This window comes from Panonychus citri, unplaced genomic scaffold (assembly GCF_014898815.1).
Source record: "Panonychus citri isolate SS breed McGregor unplaced genomic scaffold, ASM1489881v1 Contig00138, whole genome shotgun sequence".
NCBI classification, from domain to species: domain Eukaryota; kingdom Metazoa; phylum Arthropoda; class Arachnida; order Trombidiformes; family Tetranychidae; genus Panonychus; species Panonychus citri.
The window spans coordinates 3,244,556-3,264,007 of record NW_026515543.1 but is presented as its reverse complement, the minus strand read 5'-3'; the positions used below and the strand labels follow the sequence as shown (position 1 = coordinate 3,264,007).

The 19,452-nt window shown below is 32.4% G+C and overlaps 8 protein-coding genes across 9 annotated transcripts; 3 read left to right on the top strand and 5 right to left on the bottom strand.

Moving 5' to 3' along the window:
* Positions 1-223: 223 nt before the first annotated feature.
* LOC128393853 (ribosome biogenesis protein BMS1 homolog) lies at positions 224-4,146 on the bottom strand. Its single transcript, XM_053354085.1, is given in 3 exon segments — positions 224-1,685; positions 1,767-1,893; positions 1,895-4,146. Coding segments are annotated over 3 exon segments (3,516 nt in total). The 5' UTR covers positions 4,051-4,146; the 3' UTR covers positions 224-452.
* A 77-nt stretch (positions 4,147-4,223) lies between these two features.
* LOC128393857 (uncharacterized) lies at positions 4,224-5,071 on the top strand. Its single transcript, XM_053354090.1, has one exon. It carries the CDS (start codon positions 4,355-4,357, stop codon positions 4,874-4,876), a length of 522 nt encoding a protein of 173 aa, XP_053210065.1. The 5' UTR covers positions 4,224-4,354; the 3' UTR covers positions 4,877-5,071.
* A 299-nt stretch (positions 5,072-5,370) lies between these two features.
* On the bottom strand, positions 5,371-7,015 carry LOC128393855 (uncharacterized). The gene is given in 7 exon segments (XM_053354088.1): positions 5,371-5,639; positions 5,642-5,795; positions 5,861-6,081; positions 6,142-6,442; positions 6,509-6,606; positions 6,694-6,753; positions 6,867-7,015. Coding segments are annotated over 7 exon segments (1,143 nt in total). The 5' UTR covers positions 6,955-7,015; the 3' UTR covers positions 5,371-5,418.
* A 477-nt stretch (positions 7,016-7,492) lies between these two features.
* LOC128393856 (uncharacterized) lies at positions 7,493-9,293 on the bottom strand. Its single transcript, XM_053354089.1, has 6 exons — positions 9,136-9,293; positions 8,954-9,013; positions 8,769-8,866; positions 8,400-8,700; positions 8,114-8,334; positions 7,493-8,048 (listed from the first exon to the last, which is right to left on the bottom strand). Exons 1-6 carry the CDS (start codon positions 9,221-9,223, stop codon positions 7,674-7,676), a joined length of 1,143 nt encoding a protein of 380 aa, XP_053210064.1. The 5' UTR covers positions 9,224-9,293; the 3' UTR covers positions 7,493-7,673.
* Positions 9,294-9,613: 320 nt separating this feature from the next.
* Positions 9,614-11,492, top strand: LOC128393854 (uncharacterized). Its single transcript, XM_053354087.1, has 7 exons — positions 9,614-9,792; positions 9,870-9,929; positions 10,014-10,132; positions 10,200-10,247; positions 10,312-10,612; positions 10,679-10,905; positions 10,976-11,492. The coding sequence occupies exons 1-7, from the start codon at positions 9,711-9,713 to the stop codon at positions 11,333-11,335; spliced, it is 1,197 nt and encodes a 398-aa protein (XP_053210062.1). The 5' UTR covers positions 9,614-9,710; the 3' UTR covers positions 11,336-11,492.
* LOC128393858 (uncharacterized) lies at positions 11,479-12,489 on the bottom strand. Its single transcript, XM_053354091.1, has 4 exons — positions 12,332-12,489; positions 12,128-12,263; positions 11,750-11,941; positions 11,479-11,670 (listed from the first exon to the last, which is right to left on the bottom strand). The coding sequence occupies exons 1-4, from the start codon at positions 12,414-12,416 to the stop codon at positions 11,577-11,579; spliced, it is 507 nt and encodes a 168-aa protein (XP_053210066.1). The 5' UTR covers positions 12,417-12,489; the 3' UTR covers positions 11,479-11,576.
* A 2,007-nt stretch (positions 12,490-14,496) lies between these two features.
* On the top strand, positions 14,497-16,418 carry LOC128393170 (protein obstructor-E-like). Its single transcript, XM_053353294.1, has 5 exons — positions 14,497-14,742; positions 15,068-15,118; positions 15,423-15,635; positions 15,719-15,916; positions 15,979-16,418. The coding sequence occupies exons 2-5, from the start codon at positions 15,070-15,072 to the stop codon at positions 16,170-16,172; spliced, it is 654 nt and encodes a 217-aa protein (XP_053209269.1). The 5' UTR covers positions 14,497-14,742; positions 15,068-15,069; the 3' UTR covers positions 16,173-16,418.
* A 203-nt stretch (positions 16,419-16,621) lies between these two features.
* Positions 16,622-19,071, bottom strand: LOC128393169 (protein AF-9-like). Of its 2 annotated transcripts, XM_053353293.1 has the most exons (4): positions 18,668-19,071; positions 18,357-18,592; positions 18,232-18,282; positions 16,622-18,149 (listed from the first exon to the last, which is right to left on the bottom strand). In XM_053353293.1, the coding sequence occupies exons 1-4, from the start codon at positions 18,831-18,833 to the stop codon at positions 17,205-17,207; spliced, it is 1,398 nt and encodes a 465-aa protein (XP_053209268.1). In that variant the 5' UTR covers positions 18,834-19,071; the 3' UTR covers positions 16,622-17,204. The 2 variants fall into 2 exon arrangements, with proteins under 2 accessions (XP_053209268.1, XP_053209267.1); XM_053353292.1 differs by having other exon boundaries at positions 18,357-19,069.
* Positions 19,072-19,452: the final 381 nt, after the last annotated feature.

Here is a 19,452-nt window from a genome sequence, read left to right as displayed (position 1 = left end):
TGTTCAATTTAAATATTTCTTTCTCGTTTTCATGGGTTTACTGATCATTCTGATAAATTTTGATAAATCAATTTCATCGTAACTTTCAGAGTTTCATTGATATTTTCAACTTTTTATGTTTTTTCTTTGCATATCAATCATGTTGAATATCACAACATATTCACAATTGATTGAGATGAAAAATGATTTAAATAAAACACATTAAATTGTTACAAGTAATTGATTTTTAAATTACAGAAAAACTTTTCAATCAATATTTTCAATGGTTAAAGTTGTAATTGAATATCAAAATAAGTTTTTTTTTTCCTTCAATGATCAAAGAAAAGTGTTGTTTATGATTTAGGGAAAATTGACAAGATTAATTGCGCCAAGTTAAATAGTAAAATGATTAGTTGATTACAATTTTAGATGAATTTGGGATATTATTGAATTTCCAGAATATTATCACAATTTTAAGTTACATTTTGACCTTTTTTCGCCGATCGACTTAATGATTTTAGAACTTGTTTTTTAACTTCTTTCTGCTTAACGAATCTCCTTTCTTCAATTTTAGATAATAAATTCTTGTGTTTGGTAACACGAGCTTTTCGAGCGACTGCTTCCGTCTTTTTCTTGGCCTTGTGAACTGACCTAATCATCTTGACCAGTTTCGATATTTGAGCTTCCCCAGGTTCTTGCATAACTGGTAAATTAGCGACGGTCTTTTCCTTCTTGGGTATATACTTCATACGAGTTTTATAAGGTAACTCTTTCTCTAGAGCTCTCGATATTGTAAATGGTTTTGGCTCGAAACGTTTCCTTTCACCTTTGATGTATAAACTATCGGGATTTTGTTTCAATTGGATTCCTCTTTCATATCTAAGTTGACCAACCGTTTTCATCCCTTGCCATTTTTTACGTTCACTTGTGGTTAACAATAGATTAGGTACTGGAGTGTACAGTTTAGGCACTTCGACAGTGACCCATGTTCGCATGAAAACAATATCAGATTTAAGAAGTTTATCTTCAAATGTAGCTCTGAATGCTCCTGGTGGTGCTTTGATTGCTTTTTTAACTTGACCTCGAATACCACTGACCGTTCGGATGGCACCTCCTTCAAACTTGGTCACTTCTAATGACGAGTTGAACATGCCTTTGATGAAGGCAGTTTTCTTGAATATCTTCATAGGATAACCGACGAGTTTCAATTTTTTCATTATCGTTGTTGATTTATCTAAATTGGTGATAACTCCTGTTCCTGCTATTCTGAAATCGGGTAAAGTTTCATCGAGACTCTGTAAGGCCAATATACCAGTTCCTTGGGATGTCAAAGGTCCCCAAAAGGTAACATGACAGTGAAGATGCTGAGGAGTATATTTTAAAGCTCTATTTCTCATATTATGATCTTGGATTGCAAATACAGGTAAAGTTTGGAATCGTCTCCAGCCCACTGAAAGGATGAGAGGATCACGAGCTTTCAGAATCTTATTGTACCATCGGTGTTTCTTGAAACGAGCTTGAACATAACCAATATTACTTTCACCACTCAGTAAACCACCAAGAACAATTGGATAAGCTGGATCGAAATTTTCTACCAACTCGTAAGGTACATTTTCAATATCTATTCTAAGATACATTCCAGCTCGAAATCCTTCAAATTGGACTCTCAGTTCGTCGTCCAAATCTTCAAATTCTGATTTGTTGAGCTAAATTTGAAAGAAAGGAAATTGAATGAGTTTCATATATTTAAAATCGCGAATGAATTGTCAACTAATTAACGAACTCACCTTAGCTTGATGGTCTAATTCTTCTTTCCATTCATCATAGAAAGTTTTTTCTCCACTTTCACCTTCGCCTCCTTCGTCTTTATCTAGAGCACCTTGGTCGTACTTTTCATCGAATTTTCTTTTTCTCTTCTTTGAGTCTTCTTCTCTCTTCATCGCGTTCTTCTTCCGTTTTCTCAACCTTTTCGGGGCCAATATCATCAACATCGTCGAAATCACCTGGTCCAGAGTCACCAAAATATCCATCGTCATCATTATCATCTTCTTTTCCTTCAAGATCTTCAAAATCTCCATAAAGTTCATCATCGTCATTCTCTCCTAATAAAGTTTTAGCGTCTTCAGAACTTTCCCATTTTCCAGTTACAAAACAATCTTTGATCGAGTCTAATGTTTCCTCGTTCGACCAATCTTGTAACATTGTTGACGGAAATCTGGTACATTCGATTGAGTTGAGAGTATATTCCATACTGGTTAAGTCTTCATGTCGACGACGAATAGCTTTAAGGAGACCACCACCGAAATCAGTTCTCTCTTCGACATAAGTGTCATCTTTTAGATCGAAAGAATCTCCATAGACCAAACTTTGAATATCTTTAGTTGCATTTTGACGAAGATAGAATGATAAAGCTGCTCTAGCGGATAAATTTTCTTTCCATTTTGATGAACTCAATGCCATCAGATTTTCCTCATCATCTTCAGAATCATCATCGAATACCAATTTCTCTTTGTCATCTTTCAGATCATTTAATCCAAATCTAACTCGTCTTTTGGATTTTGATTGTTCATCATCACCACTTACATCATCTTCGTCATCTTCACTTTCCTCCTCTTCATCTTCATCTTCATCATCGTCGTCATCGTCATCGTCATCGTCATCGTCATCCTCTGATAAATATTCTTTACCATCATCATCATCCGATGAATTTTCTTCATGACCATCGTCTAAATCTGAATCACTGTCGATTTTTCCTTTAATTTGTTTATCAGATTCTTCCGAATCAGATTGGAAATCAGATGATGACCCTTCACCCGATTTGGTTGATTTTTTAGATGAAAATAGTTCAAATTGCTGATTGGCAACTACTTGATCAAGTGGAACTGCAGTTTTGATAATTGATTTAACTAAATTGTTAACACTTTCTCCACTTGTCTTATCTTCATTGTCTTTCTTCACAAAACTTGGATCCATATCAACATAAATCGCATCTTTATCATAAAGAACACCACCAACTCCAGAAAATGGAGCGTAAATTAGTTTATCTTTTTGGTTAACTGATCGTCGTTTTGTTTGCTTCACTTTATCCGGAAGTGGACATGGATCAGGTAAGAAGGTTATATTTCGAGCTTGAAAATCGCCACAACCTGGAATGTGAACTTGCTGATTGTTCTTGAAGAAACTGCCACGAGCAAACCCATAGAAAGTTACATTTCGATCACATTTAATATCAGCTTCAACTTGCTCTTTCTTGGTATTATCCTCAAATCGATCAACCAAAACATAAGGATGAGTTGCTCTCCATTGTAATGGACGGAACTTCATGATTGAAATGAAACGATGTAAATTTTTAACCTCATTCTTTAGGTAATCTCCTCGAACCAGTCCACTCAGGTAAAACAATTTAGCTCCAGCATAGACTTCAGTCCAGAATCGATGTTTCAAATTTTTCTTTACAGTTTTAAGTTTCTTGCTGTTTTTAAATTTATCCAAATGGGTGAGCACTCCCATTATCCGAGGAAACCCATGGACAGAGCAAATGTTTAAATATTCAAAGGTTTCAATCTCGAAACCAAAACTGGCATCAATGAGAAGAAGTGAAATATCACTAATCTTTACAGTGTCAATCATACTGTTAATATCATTGTTACATTCGATAAAGGTGATTCTCCTTTTCTTTGAGACAACAGTTATTGGTCCATGAATATCTTTAACAGTCCTATTGGTAATATGTTTGACCAGATTTCTAATTAAAGTTGTTTTACCAACACCATGAGATCCAATTAAACTGACAACAATTGGAGGAGGTTCAACGGGTGTCCTTTCCACCAGTGGAATATGTTTCTTTTTCTCAAGAAAATCTTCTTTATGTCGAAATCTTCTTTCAGCTTTTTTCGCTGATTTAATGGCAAAAGCTTTACTTAGACTTTTCTGTCCACCACCAGAATTTTCAATCTTTTGGTCATTTAATTTTTTCTCTTTCTCCTTTTTCCTTGGTTTCATACGTTTCTTTGGTCTCTCCTCAATACCGGCATCTCTTTTACCTCCAATCTTTTTAAAATTATTCACCATTTTAAAACAATTAACAACAATTACACAAATTAATCAAAACCATGAAACAAAAACAGCAACAAAATGATTGTTTATGTTTGAAGAAAACGTGGAATCGGCATGTTAACTTCTATTCGCTCCGATAGATGGAGCCACATTTTTCTCTCATCAGCTGATTGATTTTCCAAAAATTGTTTACTTTTGGAAAATCAAATTGTTAATTGTCAGATGAATTGTTTAGTGTTTTAATCCATTTTAAATTATTTTTTATTCTTTTTTTTATTTTGTTATAAGATTTTATTGATAATCTTTTAATTCGAGTGTCATGTTCCTCTTGAATAAGTTGATTGATTCCAAGAAAAAAGCTTCCAAACCTGAGGCAAATATTATTGTTGTTAATAATGAGCCTACAACAAGTAACTCAACACCATCTAGTTCAACAATTAAATTTAATTTACCTTTTGCTCCATTGATTCCTGATAATATATTAATAAGTGGATTACCTCAACTTGATCCGGTTCCATTGGGTAAATTTGGTTTACATTTACAAGATTTTCTTAGGAAAAAAGCTGATACAGTTTCCAAAAATCAGATTAAATTGTGTGAGAAAATCAAAGAAGTTGAATCATCTACAATTACAATTACTAATCATATGGAGGCCAAATCAAAGAGATTAAGGAAAGTTGAAGAATCATTTGATCGAGTACAAGAGATGTTCGATAAATGTGAATCAAGCCTGGAATCTTGTTTAAATAGTATTGATCGTCTCAACAATTCACTCCCACCTCATCTCAAATTGAACAATTTTGATTATAATACCAAAAAATTGGAACCAATTGAATCATAAAAACTACAAGAAAACTAATTATCAAAGGGATTTCCATCATATGATCTCATGATTTGATCGAAATCAATTGTAAACAAATCGGAGGAAAACCAATTAAAATTCATTGTAATTACTTAAAAACAAGTGGAAATATTATTCAAACAATCAATTAATGTTATTCTTGCCACTGATTAAACTAATACTCAACCAATCGAATCACTAAAATTAAATCTCATTTATCGCAATTACCTCTAATAATAATCAAGATCTACATTTGAACTGTTAATTGTTAGCCTGATACAAGGAAATTGTTCAACATTGGTGATTGTTTATTCTTAATTGCCTTTAATTTAAATCATCTACAATTACAATTACTAATCATACGAAAGCTAAATTAAAGAGATTCAAGTGATCAAGTGAAAATGTTATTCTTACACTGTTATTGTAACACTAATTCTCAACCCATCTAATCACTTTGATCAATGAATCAATTTGAATCAAATTTTCATTTCAAATTTCTTTGATCTATTGATTAATTTAATCCAATATAATTTGTGACTAATCTAAAAGTCCAAAACTATCGGAAGGTAAGGATAGTATTTGTGGAAACAGTGTTTCATGAAATCAAATCCAATACAAATCGAATCACATGGACTCACATCGGGCAGATCTTCATCATCAATATCTTCGTTATAGTTATAGTATAAGACGATTGATTGGCCTGATCTTCGACAAAATTCCGCCAGATAATCAGCTGACTTTTTTGTAACCTTTTTGAGTCTCTGAAATCCAATAGTTTTATTTTCGGCAAAATGGTAATCAGCTCTTTCACATTATCATCGTCGATTTTTACACTATCTCTGATTGCGAGGTTCGTTAAATTTGGAAATTTCATCAAAAGAGTTCGCAATGATGACCAGTCTTGAGATTCACCTTCAAGCTAAAGGTAGAGAATAAAATACTTAGTACAATTTGTTTCTTTTTCTCATAATTGAATATATTTACATGTTCGATAGCGAGATTTTTAAGATTGAGATTCTTGATTGTACCATTGACAACAGAGGAAAAGTTTTTATAAGTAGTGAAATAGGCACTTTCTAGTGATGGACAGAAATCCATGAAATCGTAACCAGGGAAAGTTGAGTTATCTGATGAAAATTCGAGTATCTTCAAATTAGATAACTCTGGACCTTTGTAGAACTTGTCTTGTGTGTATTCATTAATACCTGTAGATCAAACAACAAATTGAAAAATGCTTCTTTCGATTGTCACATATTAAGACTTACCTCTAGGTTCGTCGATATGAAGTCTTAATAAATTTTTGAGATAAACATGATGATCATTCAGCGATGATAAATAGCATTCAGATAGATAAATCTGCTTCAAGGCGAAAGTTTGATCAGAATCCTCATGCCACGATCCCAAGCGCTTGCAAACAAGTATCTCGATCTTTTTGAACCACGAACGTTGAAATAAATCGGAAGAGCAAAGTGGTTCAATCAATCCTCGAATTTTAGGAAGAGACATGATCAATTTATCCATCTGATTGTTATCATAGCGATTGATCAACAGTTTGAAATCCAAAATCTATAACAAAAAAACAAACGAATAGATCAAATGTCAATCAGTTATCGAGTGTTGTTTCCATTTTACCTCAAGATTTGGTAGTAATTCTGATAAATTTGTCTCCTTGAATAAACTTCCATCTTGGTACATAACGGATCTTGGTGATTCATCGTATTCTCTTTCCCCTGATTTCAAGTGGATTAAATTAGACTCCAAATCTATAGTTAGAGACGAATTCGAAGTTTTTTGCTCTGATTAACATTGAAACTCACCTAAAAGGAATTTAATTCTGTGTAAACGATAGTCAATTAGACTTTTCCATCTTAAACAAACTAAAAGATTGTCGTAAATCAGAAAATATATTAAGATTAATACATGTATGTTTACACTAATTAATTGATTTTCCATTGACACATTTTGATAACTTGACAAATTTTACTCTTACCTTTAGAAAGTTTTTCCAGATCTTCAAGAAATATTGAGTAATCAAAGATCATCATTAAACAATCGTCAGGTAATTCATTAATTAACATTTTAAACAAATTGGCTTTTTTACAATTAACATGAAAACAATTTCATTTAACAATAAGCTTATTGTAAAAAAGTTTAAGCGCTTAAATTAAATTACATTTATCGTATTAATAATTACCATTAATCAAGATCTATTGAATGATCAACTGTCAATTGTTAGATTTAACTGTATTTCCTTATTGATATGATTTTTCTTGGGTGAAATAATCAATGAGATATTATTATTTCATCAAAATTGTTGGAAAATATTTTGTATCATTACAATTGATCACAATGGATGTTTTTATACATGTAATTCAAAATTCAAATCAGTTTAATTGTTTGAAAAGTTTTACTGTTACCAATAATCCAGATCTACATTTGAATCGTTAATTGTTAGCTTTTTATCAAGTTTCACAATCAAATTAATTGTTAGCTGATATAGGGACAACGGTCAACTTTTAAAGTTCAAAGTTTCAACCACTTACATTGATTCATCTCCATTATCATCCCAGTGATTTTTAATTGTTACCTGTCAATCTTAATAATGAATGGATTAACTTTTGTACAATTGTATGATCTTCACAATCTCTTTTATTATCATAAAGGTAAGAATTCGGGTGTATTACGATTCATAATGAGTCCAATGGCGTTAATAATCAATTAATAACGATTAATTTAATCTAATTCAAATTGAATTTGATCGATTGATTAATTTAAACCAGCATCATTATCAACTAATCTAAAAGTCCAAAACCATCGGAAGGCAATGATAGTATTTAAAGAAACAGTGTTTCATGAAATCGAATCCAATACAAATCGAATAATCTGGTTCCAAGTCAGCCGGAATTTCAATTTTCTGATGGTAGATGTTATAATAGAAGACGATTGATTGGCCTGATCTTCGACAAAATTCCTCCAAATAATCAGCTGACTTTTTTGTAACCTTTTTTGAGCCCCTGAAATCCATTAGTTTTATTTTCGGCAGAATGGTAATCAGCTCTTTCACATTATCATCGTTGATTTTTTTATTGTCTCTGATTGCGAGGTTCGTTAAATTTGGAAATTTCATCAAAAGAGTTCGCAATGATGACCAGTCTTGAGATTTACCTTCAAGCTAAAGGTAGAGAATAAAATACTTAGTACAATTTGTTTCTTTTTCTCATCATTGAATATATTTACATGATCGATAGCGAGATTTTTAAGATTGAGATTCTTGATTGAACCGTTGATAACAAAGGAAATGTTTTCAACAGTAGCGAAATAGGCACTTTCTAATGATGGACAGGAATCCATGAAATCGTAACCAGGGAAATTTACGTTATCCGATAGAATTTCGAGAATCTTTAAATTAGGTAACACTGGACCTCTGTAGAAATTTCCACTTGCATATCTATCAATACCTGTAGAAAAAAAGATCTAGAAATGTCACTTTCGATTCTCATATTATTATAAAGTTAGAACTTACTGTGATAATCGTCAACATGGAGTCTTAATAAATTTTTGAGATAACAATGATGATCATTCAGCGATGATAAATAGCATTGTGAGAGATAGAGCTGTTTCAAGGCGAAACTTTGGTCAGAATCCTCATGCCATGAACCTAAGCCCTCGCAAACAAGCATCTCGATCTTATTGAACCACGAACGTTGAAACAAATCAGAAAAGCAAAGTGGATGAATCAATCCCCGTAGTTTAGGAAGGCACTCAATCAATTTCTCCATATCATTGTTGTCAAAATCATCGATATAACACTCAAGATCAATAATCTATTGAGAAAAAAATAAGCGAATTAATAACAAATGTATCAATATTATCGAATGGCGTTTCCATTTACCTCAAGATTCGGTAGCAATTCTGGTACATTTGACTCCATGAATAAACTTCCATGTTTGTACATAACGGATTTTGGTGGGTCATCCAATCCTCTTTGCACTATTGTCAAGTGAATGCAATTAAAATTCAAATTAATTGTTTGGCTCGAAATGGAAGCTTTTTACTAATTAAACATTGAAAACTCACCTAAAAGGTATTTAATTCCATTTAATCGATAGTTAATTAGACTTTTCCATCTTAAACAGACTTTTTTGTTGTGATATAGATCAGAAAATATTAGATTAATTGTATGTTTACACCGATTAATCATTGATTTTCCATTGAGATTAAACAATTATTGATATTGATTACAGAAATTTATATCTTACCTTTGGAAAGTTTTGTCAAATCTTCAAGAAATATTGAATAATCAAAGATCATCAATAAACAATCGTCAGGTAATTCATTAATTAACATTTTAAACAAATTGGCTTTTTTACAATTAACATGAAAACAATTTCATTTAACAATAAGCTTATTTTAAAAAAGTTGAAGCGCTAAAATTGCACCCCCATTATTAAGTAATTACTACTAATTAGCGCTAAAATTAAATTACATTTATCGTATTAATAATTACCATTATAATCAAGATCTATTGAATGATCAACTGTTAATTGTTAGATTTAATTCCAATTTATTTCCTTTATTGATTTTTTAGAAATGGTTGAAAAATGTTTTGTCTCATTACAATTGACCACAATGGATTTATAATTCAAAATTCAAATCAGTTTAATTGTTTGAAAGGTTTAACTATTACATTAGATGGCGCTTTCACAATTAAATTAATTGTTAGCTGATATAAGGACAACGGTCAACATTTAAAGTTCAAAGTGTCAACCGTTTACATTGATTCATCCTCATTATCATCCCAGTGATTTTTAATTGTTACCTGTCAATTTTAATAATGAATAGATTAGTTGATGATTGTCTACTCTTAATTTTTGAACAAATGTATGAGCTTCATGATCTCATTAGATGTCATAATGGTAAGAATTGATAATAAGTCTAATGTGCTTAATAATTAACTGATTTATTAATCTATTTCTTCATCAATTGGTGGCAGTTTGTAGGAGATGGAGATACCTGATTGAAATTAGATTGGCGAAATTCAGATACATGACAAGTAAATTGAATTCTAGCTTTGAAATAATAATTATCTGATTGTTATGTTGTTTTCTATTAATTTTTAATTTCCTCTGATTTAAAGTTTACGATTCATCCGTAAGTCCACACTTTGAAACAGATCGAGTACCGAATGAAGTTTTGGTCAATCTAAAGAGATTACAATATATCTTAGGTCATACCTTAAGATGGAAAGGTGATTATGTAAGTAATCAACTAAATTGTTAACCGACAATTGTAATAATCTTTTAATTTCATTTTCCAATCATAGGTTGTCCCATTTCATTCAGTTACAAAGAAAACGTTTCCAAATCTAAAGGTAAATTGATGTTGTTATTCAGTATTTCTATTAATATTTGCCGATTGATTTTCCAACCTGTTAGATTATTCATTACGACAAAAGTCCGGGATATCGAGCTATTGATTTTGTTATGGACGCTCTAATAGTTGTCTATCAAACATTACCGCTTCGAGGTATTATCGAAATGTCCCATGATGTTGCAATTCCAAACACTACGAGAGGTTTAAAAGGTCTTAAAATCTATGGATCATTTCGATCAAATTATGTGAGCTTTAGGCCTAAACTAAAGCAACTTCGAATTGCTAATGTTGCACTTCACCACTTGCCGGCTCATTGCGAAGAGATTCCGAATCTAGAAATACTTTATCTTGAAGTTCTCGAATGTAGGTCATTTTTTAGCACTTGAAATTCGTCCCAACTCATTTTTCTTTTCTTTATTATTCCAACAGGTGAAGAGTTACGAAGAGATCCCCCACTTGTTTATGAAAATCTTGAGACCTTAATCGTTGCTGATCATGAAAAAAGATCACATAGTTTCTTGTACGAACTTGAGGTGGTCAATTGGTGTCCCAAATTGAAAAACGCTCATTTTTATCTGCTAAACAAGACACTTGACTTCACCGGCGAGCAATTTTTCAAGAATCCCAGGCTTGAGAGTCTGGTTATCGTATTTGGTGTAAGTATGAACGAGTTATTTTTCTCAAGGTCGATCTCTCATTTTCATCAATTCGATCCAATTTACTCAGGCTCATTCTTCATGGAAGTGGATCTCATTGAAAACACACTTGTACAAATACCCGAATTTGAAAAATCTCGCACTCAGACTTTATCCTGAAATTTCCGACTCACATGTGAAAGAATTGGTTCAAAATCTACCGCATTTGGTTACACTGGACTTACGAGGATGTGAAAATATTACTGGTCACTCTGTACAGTTGATCGAAAGTTACAGCAAACGTGAAAAAAGATCGATAAAAGTTCACATCGGACCGAAATACGATATTCCACCGAGGCCTCGTCATTGGGTAGGAACTGGTTCTAATTTCATGGAAGCGTTTTTCTACCAAGACCAAACGCCATTAATACTCGATAATTTAGAAGATTAAAAGTGTCAACTCTTCGCCATCATTACATTTTAATTGTCAATTAGACTTCACGCTCTTATTTCAATCATTTGACAAATAACATTCTATGGATATGCCTCAAAGAATTAAGAAAAGTTCGAAATAAATCAAACCATTTGTTGGAATTGCAATTACATAATCAATTTGATTCTTTATTCAGTAATCGTTCATTTGAATTATTAGCTATGATTTCGTCGTGTTAACCAAGTGAAATTGTCATTGATCATGCACAGGGGAAGAAATTTGCTCCATCTGAGTGTTTAATTGCCACTGGTGATGTTGGTGGACAGAATCGTCGACTTTGGATGACGGTCGAACTAAATTTATTAAAAATGACCAAAATAAAAGTAATTTAGTGATTGACAATCATTGCGATCATAATAAATTGTTACTCACTGTAAATTAGGATCGAAAAATTTGTAAGAAATGGCAATTGGATCAAAATAAATCGAAGGCTTCGAGAAGACGTATTTTGGATTGTAAGGTGATTTTAAAGTCCATCGAAGGTAAACTGAGGTAATATTTGCCAATGGAGCGAAAGAAGCGATCGTTGAGTTATAAGTACGATCTCGAGCAATGTTAATATCACTATGAAGTTCATGAAGAAAACAAGAAACACAATTGAAAATCATCAGAAAGCTACAGTCAAATCACTTCGAGTGAATCACAATCTCGTTTTGTGAGGATAAAATCTCATTTCGAGTGAACGTAAGCCCTTTAAGCTAATTGTAATTGAAATGTAATTAACAAATTCTGTTAAGAGACAAAACTTACTCTGGAGTTAATAGAATATCTTCTTGGTTACTTTTAGTTCCATTTCTGTACATGATCGACATTTTCAGTTTACCATTGTGGTCATCGAACTTGGCTGAGGAAGTTTTAACGGTTACATTGTAAGTGTAAACTGGACCTAATGGCAGAATAATTTAGTTGATAATCAATATTAATTGTTCAAGAATTGTACAATTAGTGACTTACTTGATGGAGCTCCATAAGTTATGGATGAGTTAATTGTAAACAGCACGAAAACTGCGGACAAAACCAGGAAAATTTGAGTGGACATTTTGATTAGTTAGACTAAATTGTTACTATTAATCAGTATAGCAATTTATCAACAATTGAATTAGGTTTTCAGTTTTCTGGTTAGTTTTATATTGATACTTTATCTAAGTGATAATTAAACGCCTTATATTGATATGGAAAATCATTTATGTTTGATTGTCTCTTATTATGTTTTACCATTAGATTAATCAAGATCATAGATTAATTAAACTAATCAATGAACAAGTTTAATTGTTACTTTTGAGAGTATTAAATGATGATTTTCAATGGAAATCAATAAAATCTATTGTCATAAATTGATAATCTATTTATCACTAGAAAAGATTAATTAAAACGAGTAACGATTAACCTAAACAATTGTATCAACTAATTCAACTCATTGTTTACTAATTGATCAAAGTAAAAGTAATAAAAAACATTATTACAGTGCCAGATTGTAATTGTGATAATAGAAAATCAAATGAAAACAACAATTCCCATTGATAAAACTAATCATTAAAATCGGACTAACTTTGATCTTTAATTGCGTCGATCTGATGGTAAAATCAATTGGTAGCGAATAACGTTGAACATTTCAAACTAAATTAAACTCCAACTCGAATAGTAACTTGATAATCAATGTTTCGAGAGTATTTTGGAAAGTATTACCTCAAACGAACCTTAGAACTGGACTCAGGAACTTTACTCGTTCGCAAATTTTAACGATAATAGTAGTAATAAGAGTATAGAGAATTCGAATGGTAATTTTATTCGAAATTCTATCATAGTAGTTTATTGTCTATTGAAAATTTTCGCATCGAAAAGTATAAACAAAGGATAAGTTGATATCATTGAGTATGAATGAAAGGCCGCTGGCGATGATGGTGAACAAAATTTGCTCGTTTCAATTTTAATGATGCTAATGAATGACTTGAAAAAGTAATCAGTTAAATGATCATCACTGTTTAACCTTTTGATGATAAACAGATTGGTAAATTTGATTACCCTGGTCTATTGTGCTCTCTCATCAATGAATTACTTTAGATTTGATTGATTTTCATTGTTAAATCTTTTGATAGTAACCAGTAGTAATCAACCAGTTTGTATTTCTCCTCATTCATCACGAGTACCCATCAATTCAGTCTCAATTCTCGTTTGACACTTTCAGACAGATTCCAAACTCAGGAACGAGTTTTAATCGCTCTAGACTCACAAAAAAGCACTTTGTTGATCAACTACCGAATATAAAACTATTCCGAGGCCATTTTCGATTTAAATCGTAATCTAATTGTTCAGGTCTGTTCTCGAAGGTTAATTTTAATCCAAGATACCAGAGTATAATCGTCAATTGTTGTATATGGAAAGGTGAAAGCACATTAAGGTAATGTCTATGCAATTTACTAACTAATTGTTAATTGTTTACCGATAATAATTAAAGTCAAACCTTTTGTTACTATTTATTTATTGTTAATTTTCAATACTTGAAACAACTGATTAATCAGCAAATGCTCAGTGAAATTCAATAACAAGTAATTATCAATAACATTTAAACGATCATTGAAAATAGTAAACTGACCATTAGAACGACAATTAATAACAATTATCGAAACTTGTTTTCGAGTTAACCAACAACCAGAAATGAATTAACTCTTTTTTTGTTGTAACAATTAACGTTAATTACTTACAATTACATGAAATTATCTGATGTATGTGCGTGTGATATATTCACCGGTTTAACCTAATCATATAATTTAAACAAATTAACAAATCAATTTAAAGTAAAGTCACCAAACTGTAAATGAAACTTCATCATCAACAGTGAACTCAAATTATTATCATAAACTGATCAAATATTAATTATGGTTAATAAAAATTAGTATCAACTAGTCAATCATTTAACAGATCATGTAAATAATTAACGAACAAACAAAAATCTAACTAATTAACTAAAATACTAATAATTCGTAATTAAACTAACCTTGATCAGAAGCTCGTTCTCCTTGTTCAGCTTATTTGCCACGTTGGAGGAGAAACGAAAAAGTAAAACTAAAAAGTAGTTTAGATTAACATTGATTAGTGAATTAACTGTTGATCCACTAACTTTATCTTCCTTTCATCATTATTTATCTTCTTCTCTTCTTCTTCTTTCTTTCGTCAGCCATTTTGAATTGAATTTTGAATTGAATTTAATCCATCAAACCGATTAATCCCTTTATCCATTGAAGAGACAATTTCGATGAAAAAAACAAAACAACAATAGTTATTGAGGATAAATTGTTTACTTAGATTTGGATGCTAATCGAAACAAACCAGACACCAAGTTGATTGTTCACTTAATCCAATATCAGGTTTGTGATGATTAAATAAATTGTTCGATTGATGTGATTACCTGTATCTTTTTTAGAGCAAAAGGCCTCTCCCTTTTCACTCTCTTTCTTAATACCTTTACCTTTTTCCTTCTCTCTCTCTCTCTCTCTCTTGATTTATCTTCTCTTTCGTTCCCTCTTTCGATATTTGTCTTCTTCCTTAAGGTGAGAGAGAGAGCGAATTACGTTCAGTACCAACGATCCACAACCCAAAGTATACGACATATTAGCCAAATTATCCATTTATCATCTTACACAATTAATAATTTTCTATCCAATTTGTTAATTTCTTTCGATTAATCAACAGAAATGATTTTCTTTATATCAATTGTTTGCCTTTTCTTTGGTACTCTTAACGGTAAGTCTCAATCTCTCGATGTAGTAACAATTATCTCGTTCAAATGTATCTATTTAGTTTAATTGTTATTACAATTTAATAGATTTTATGTCTATTATAATGTAATCGACTATTTTTACATTAAGTGATTTTCTTAATTGACACAATTTAATGACAACATAAATCTCTTCTTATTGGATTAATCGTTATTGCTTAGTGTTGGTGACCAAATTACATTAAGCGATCCAATTAATACTTGTTTGTTTTTCCTGGAAATCAACTTAATTTGTGTGTTAATTGTTTTTTGGTGTTTTTAATCATTTAGCTCAGTATGATGTATCCTCCGAGTCCGTTCAATGTCCTGGTGAAGGACTTTACACTGCTGCTCATCAATCGGACTGCGATAAATATTATCTTTGTCGTAACGGAACTTTGACCGTTGAAACTTGTCCCAATGGTCTTCTTTATGGTGTCCAAGGAGCTGTTTACGAGTTTTGTGCCCACAATTGGAAGGTCGATTGCCAGGGTCGTAAAGCTCGTACGTGTTTCGAGTGTACAATTAGCAACAGAAACTTGAGATTATCTAATTTTTGCTCCTTTCTTTGTTTGATTCGTAATTAGCTGGACCAATAAGTAGCCCTGGATGTCCATGGCAATGGGGCATCTTTGAAGATGAAGGTGCTGGTCAATGTGCCACAACTTATTCTGAATGTTCATGGGGAGCACCCGAAAGGAAATACTGTGAACCCAAAGGATTAGTTTACGATGAAAGGATCAAAGGTTGCAATTGGCCTGATCAAGTTGGTTGTAAGGGTGAAGGTAAATTAATAAACAAAAACGAATACAATCAATCAGTTAATTCATTCATTTTCTATCAACAGATATTCTTGGTTTCAAATGCCCTGAAGCTGATACTGGTAATCGTTACTGGCCTTACCCAAGATACGCTTACTCACAAGAAGCTTTGATTACCTGTGTTAAAGGTCAACCTCGATTAATCCATTGTGGTAAAGATACTTATGCCGATCAGAATTCAATGACCTGTGTTCCATACGACAAGGAAAAGGCCAATTAAATAACACGAGTGCGACAAAAAATGACCAATACTCAGAAAAGAAACAGCCGAAAGGATTAGTATCTCAATTTGTGCTATTTCTTTATCATTAGAACACAAAAAATGCCAACAAAAATCAATCGATTGCGATGCAATTTCCAATTTGATTTTCTCATCTTTTTCTGAATAATTTTTTTTACTTACAATTAAAAAAGATTATGATTAAAACCGAACCGATTAAATTAGGACTGGATTCCGTTTATCTGATTCTCAAACTGTGTCTTCTGTATTTAAGAAAACAAAATGAGCCAAGGCCACTTTCAGAAATCGAGTCGGTTATTAATTAACTCGAACAAGAAAAAACAACTAATCATTAAAAGGTGCGGTTCTTATACTATTACATGCAATGAATTTGATTCATGTTATTTACTCACTAATTAACACTAAATTGTCACGATGTGATCACTTAATTTGTTTAAAAAAATCACTTTTAATGTTGATGATTTTGTATTGGAAAACAGGATAAAAACAATTAACACAAATTAGGAAAAAAAAGTTTAAAGTAATATTTAGTTAGTTATTATTTGAACATTTAAATTAGATTAAAATCACTTTGGTATCGAACACTAGTTAATTAATTTGATTTGGTTGTCGATCGTTAAAAGATTTGTTGATTGTTTGCACTCTTGCAGACTGAAGCAGTATTTTTACTGACAATTAAATTACTCACTTTGAGGAGGGAGTATTGGTAATCGATTTCTTGATTGATCATTTTACGATTAAGAAAATGCAAATGAACGATGTCTTTGATAATAGATTAAGGTGCGAATGGTAGACCTGCAATATATGTAGAGAACCCGTGATGGTGTGGATTATCCTCGAATCCAGCGAATCTTTCAGCGATATTCGAACTGAAAACAACGGGCTCGAACGAAGCAGCGTTGAATTGGAAAGGATCGATTTCTTCATGGGAATTTGATGTTATTCGATTTATATACTCGAACCCTCGTGCTCCAGGTGAACCTGTGATGATTGTATTATCTTTCTGGAAGTTTAAAGCATCCGAACCATGGGAGATTTGACTATTGAACTGAATTGGTCCGGAAATATCAGATGAGCCGATGGTTGGTTCATGGCGATGATGGTGGTGTTGGGGAACATCTTCGTCTTCAAGATCGGATCCTGATCCAATGTATGGCGATGGTGGGTTGAAGCCAGAATATTCATTTGAACTTCTGGGACTTTCCTCGTATCCTCCACGAGAATCGTCGTAATACTTTTCTCTTGGTGGTTCACCTGAATGATCGGGGGATGAATGGTGATGATGGTTATGGTGAGGCGGAGGAGGTGGTGGAGGTGGAGGGGGATGAGAATGAGAATGATGTGGATGATGTTGTTGATGGTTATCAAGGTTATGGGATCGACCATTACGGGGAGAATCTGATGCTGAATGAGATCGATACCTTGGTTCTGAGTGATGAGGATGAGGATGAGGATGGGAGTGAGATTGGTGATGAGATTGATGGTTTTGAGGATGATGTTGAGGATGATGATGGGAATGATGTTGGGGATGATGTTGAGGGGTGGTGGTGTTGATGTTTGAGGCTCGGAGTCATAATGGTGATGAGGATGAGGTTGATGATGTTCGGGCATCTCATCAGGCATATCATGTGGCATATGATCAAACGAAGGTCTATCAGATAATGAATTCCATGAGCCTTTGGGAGTTAAATCTTTCTTGAAGAAAGATTCAAGACTATCTTCTTCCTCCTTTGGAGCGTATTTATCAACCAATTCACGGAATCGTGATTCATCTGGAATCTTATTTGACTTTGATCGGGTTGAAGGTGAGAAATCAAATGACCTCGGTGAAGGTGGTAAAGCCGAGAAAAAGTTCTTACTCTCAGCCGTCGATGACAAAGGTGAGGATGGAGGAGGAGGTGAAGGTATTGAATGGTAACGTTGATTGTAATAGATTTTGATATTGGGCTTCGATGACTAGAATCAAACATAAAATTTGAACAATATAAATGAATGAATATTAACTAATTGGGTTCGAAATGGTTGGTAATCTACTCACATGTTCAGATTGACTGAATTGTTGATTAGATGGTTGGCCAAAAAATTCATCCTGATAATTAAAGTAATTTAAACAATTATTGTCTTGAGGGAAAGAAGCAAATTAAAGCTCAACAATTAACGAACCTTTGATAAATCTGAAAAACTATTTGGTTGAGGGTGATGATGATTAGTTAGAGTGTATGAGAATCCGTTGTTATGATGATCGAAGTCAAGTCTTGTGTTACCGTCGAGTCCAAATTTCTGTGAATAAGACGGAGCTAAAGTTCCTAAGCCGATTGAGAATCTCGGCTCACCGGAATCATCTTCTTCTGAAGATGAGGATGATTTTGATGAAGATTTTGAGGATGATGATGATGTCGCTGAAAGAGATGATGCAACTAACGTTGATTCACCAGAACTTTCAATCGATGATGGAGATGAATTATTTGGTTTACCTGATTGTTGATTAGTTGATCGTTGACTGTCCATAGCAATTAACTCTAAATTAGCTGGAGCTGCATAGAAATTGGGAAATTTTTCATCTTTTCCTTCAGCAGCATAATTTAAATTGATTGTCAACACAATTAGAAGGCAAATTAAGTTAAACTTAAAATACCCCATGATGGAAGGTGAGTAAAGTTAATCACAATTAAAGTAAACCCAATGGAAACACACACAGTCGTACACAAACAATTAGCTGAAATTAAGAGACTTGTTTGATTGTGATTTGAAACAGTTATCGATATGTTTACTAATCAATGTCTTCTAATCAAATGAACAATTGATTGTCGATGAATGAACAGTTAAATGATTAAATTAAAGGAGGAGATGATTAAAAGAGATGCAAGTGTTAAATTAGCCAAAAAGTGAAAGTTAGAAAACAAGAAATTAAATTTACTTCGAATGAGAAAAAAAAAGTTCTAAGATTAAAGTTTAATTGAAGGAAAAATGATTAACTAAATCTAATCGTTAATAGAGATAATTAGATGAAAAGTTTTTCCGATTTTGGCTCAATACGTTTTCCTAACTCGCTCTTTTTAATGATTATCATCAACGATCTTATGGTTGATGATTTACTGTTAAATTGTAGCGATTAAATCATGAAACAAATTCAAATGATTAAGGGGAGAGCAGATAATCAAGTGATAAAAAAAGGTTCAGCAAATGATTAACTGATTGTTTTTATTTACTTCCTTTAATCCTTTCCAATCATATTAACTACTTGATCTCTCTCTCTCTC

Bases quoted from the DNA above. Each gene is read 5' to 3' on its own strand.
- LOC128393857 (XM_053354090.1), top strand. From the start codon at position 4,355: ATGTTCCTCTTGAATAAGTTGATTGATTCCAAGAAAAAAGCTTCCAAA.
- LOC128393856 (XM_053354089.1), bottom strand. From the start codon at position 9,223: ATGTTAATTAATGAATTACCTGACGATTGTTTATTGATGATCTTTGAT. The intron at 8,867-8,953 runs GTGAGTTTTCAA...ACTTGACAATAG, and splicing joins TGGAATTAAATACCTTTTAG to TGCAAAGAGGATTGGATGAC. The intron at 8,335-8,399 runs GTAAGTTCTAAC...TTTTTTCTACAG, and splicing joins CCATGTTGACGATTATCACA to GTATTGATAGATATGCAAGT.
- LOC128393854 (XM_053354087.1), top strand. From the start codon at position 9,711: ATGAATAGATTAGTTGATGATTGTCTACTCTTAATTTTTGAACAAATG. The intron at 10,133-10,199 runs GTAAGTAATCAA...TTCCAATCATAG, and splicing joins TAAGATGGAAAGGTGATTAT to GTTGTCCCATTTCATTCAGT. The intron at 10,248-10,311 runs GTAAATTGATGT...CCAACCTGTTAG, and splicing joins AAACGTTTCCAAATCTAAAG to ATTATTCATTACGACAAAAG.
- LOC128393858 (XM_053354091.1), bottom strand. From the start codon at position 12,416: ATGTCCACTCAAATTTTCCTGGTTTTGTCCGCAGTTTTCGTGCTGTTT. The intron at 12,264-12,331 runs GTAAGTCACTAA...TTCTGCCATTAG, and splicing joins AACTTATGGAGCTCCATCAA to GTCCAGTTTACACTTACAAT. The intron at 11,942-12,127 runs GTAAGTTTTGTC...TGAACTTCATAG, and splicing joins GATATTCTATTAACTCCAGA to TGATATTAACATTGCTCGAG.
- LOC128393170 (XM_053353294.1), top strand. From the start codon at position 15,070: ATGATTTTCTTTATATCAATTGTTTGCCTTTTCTTTGGTACTCTTAAC. The intron at 15,636-15,718 runs GTACGTGTTTCG...ATTCGTAATTAG, and splicing joins TTGCCAGGGTCGTAAAGCTC to CTGGACCAATAAGTAGCCCT. The intron at 15,917-15,978 runs GTAAATTAATAA...TTCTATCAACAG, and splicing joins AGTTGGTTGTAAGGGTGAAG to ATATTCTTGGTTTCAAATGC.
- LOC128393169 (XM_053353292.1), bottom strand. From the start codon at position 18,833: ATGGGGTATTTTAAGTTTAACTTAATTTGCCTTCTAATTGTGTTGACA. The intron at 18,283-18,356 runs GTTCGTTAATTG...TTTAATTATCAG, and splicing joins GTTTTTCAGATTTATCAAAG to GATGAATTTTTTGGCCAACC. The intron at 18,150-18,231 runs GTGAGTAGATTA...GTTTGATTCTAG, and splicing joins AATTCAGTCAATCTGAACAT to TCATCGAAGCCCAATATCAA.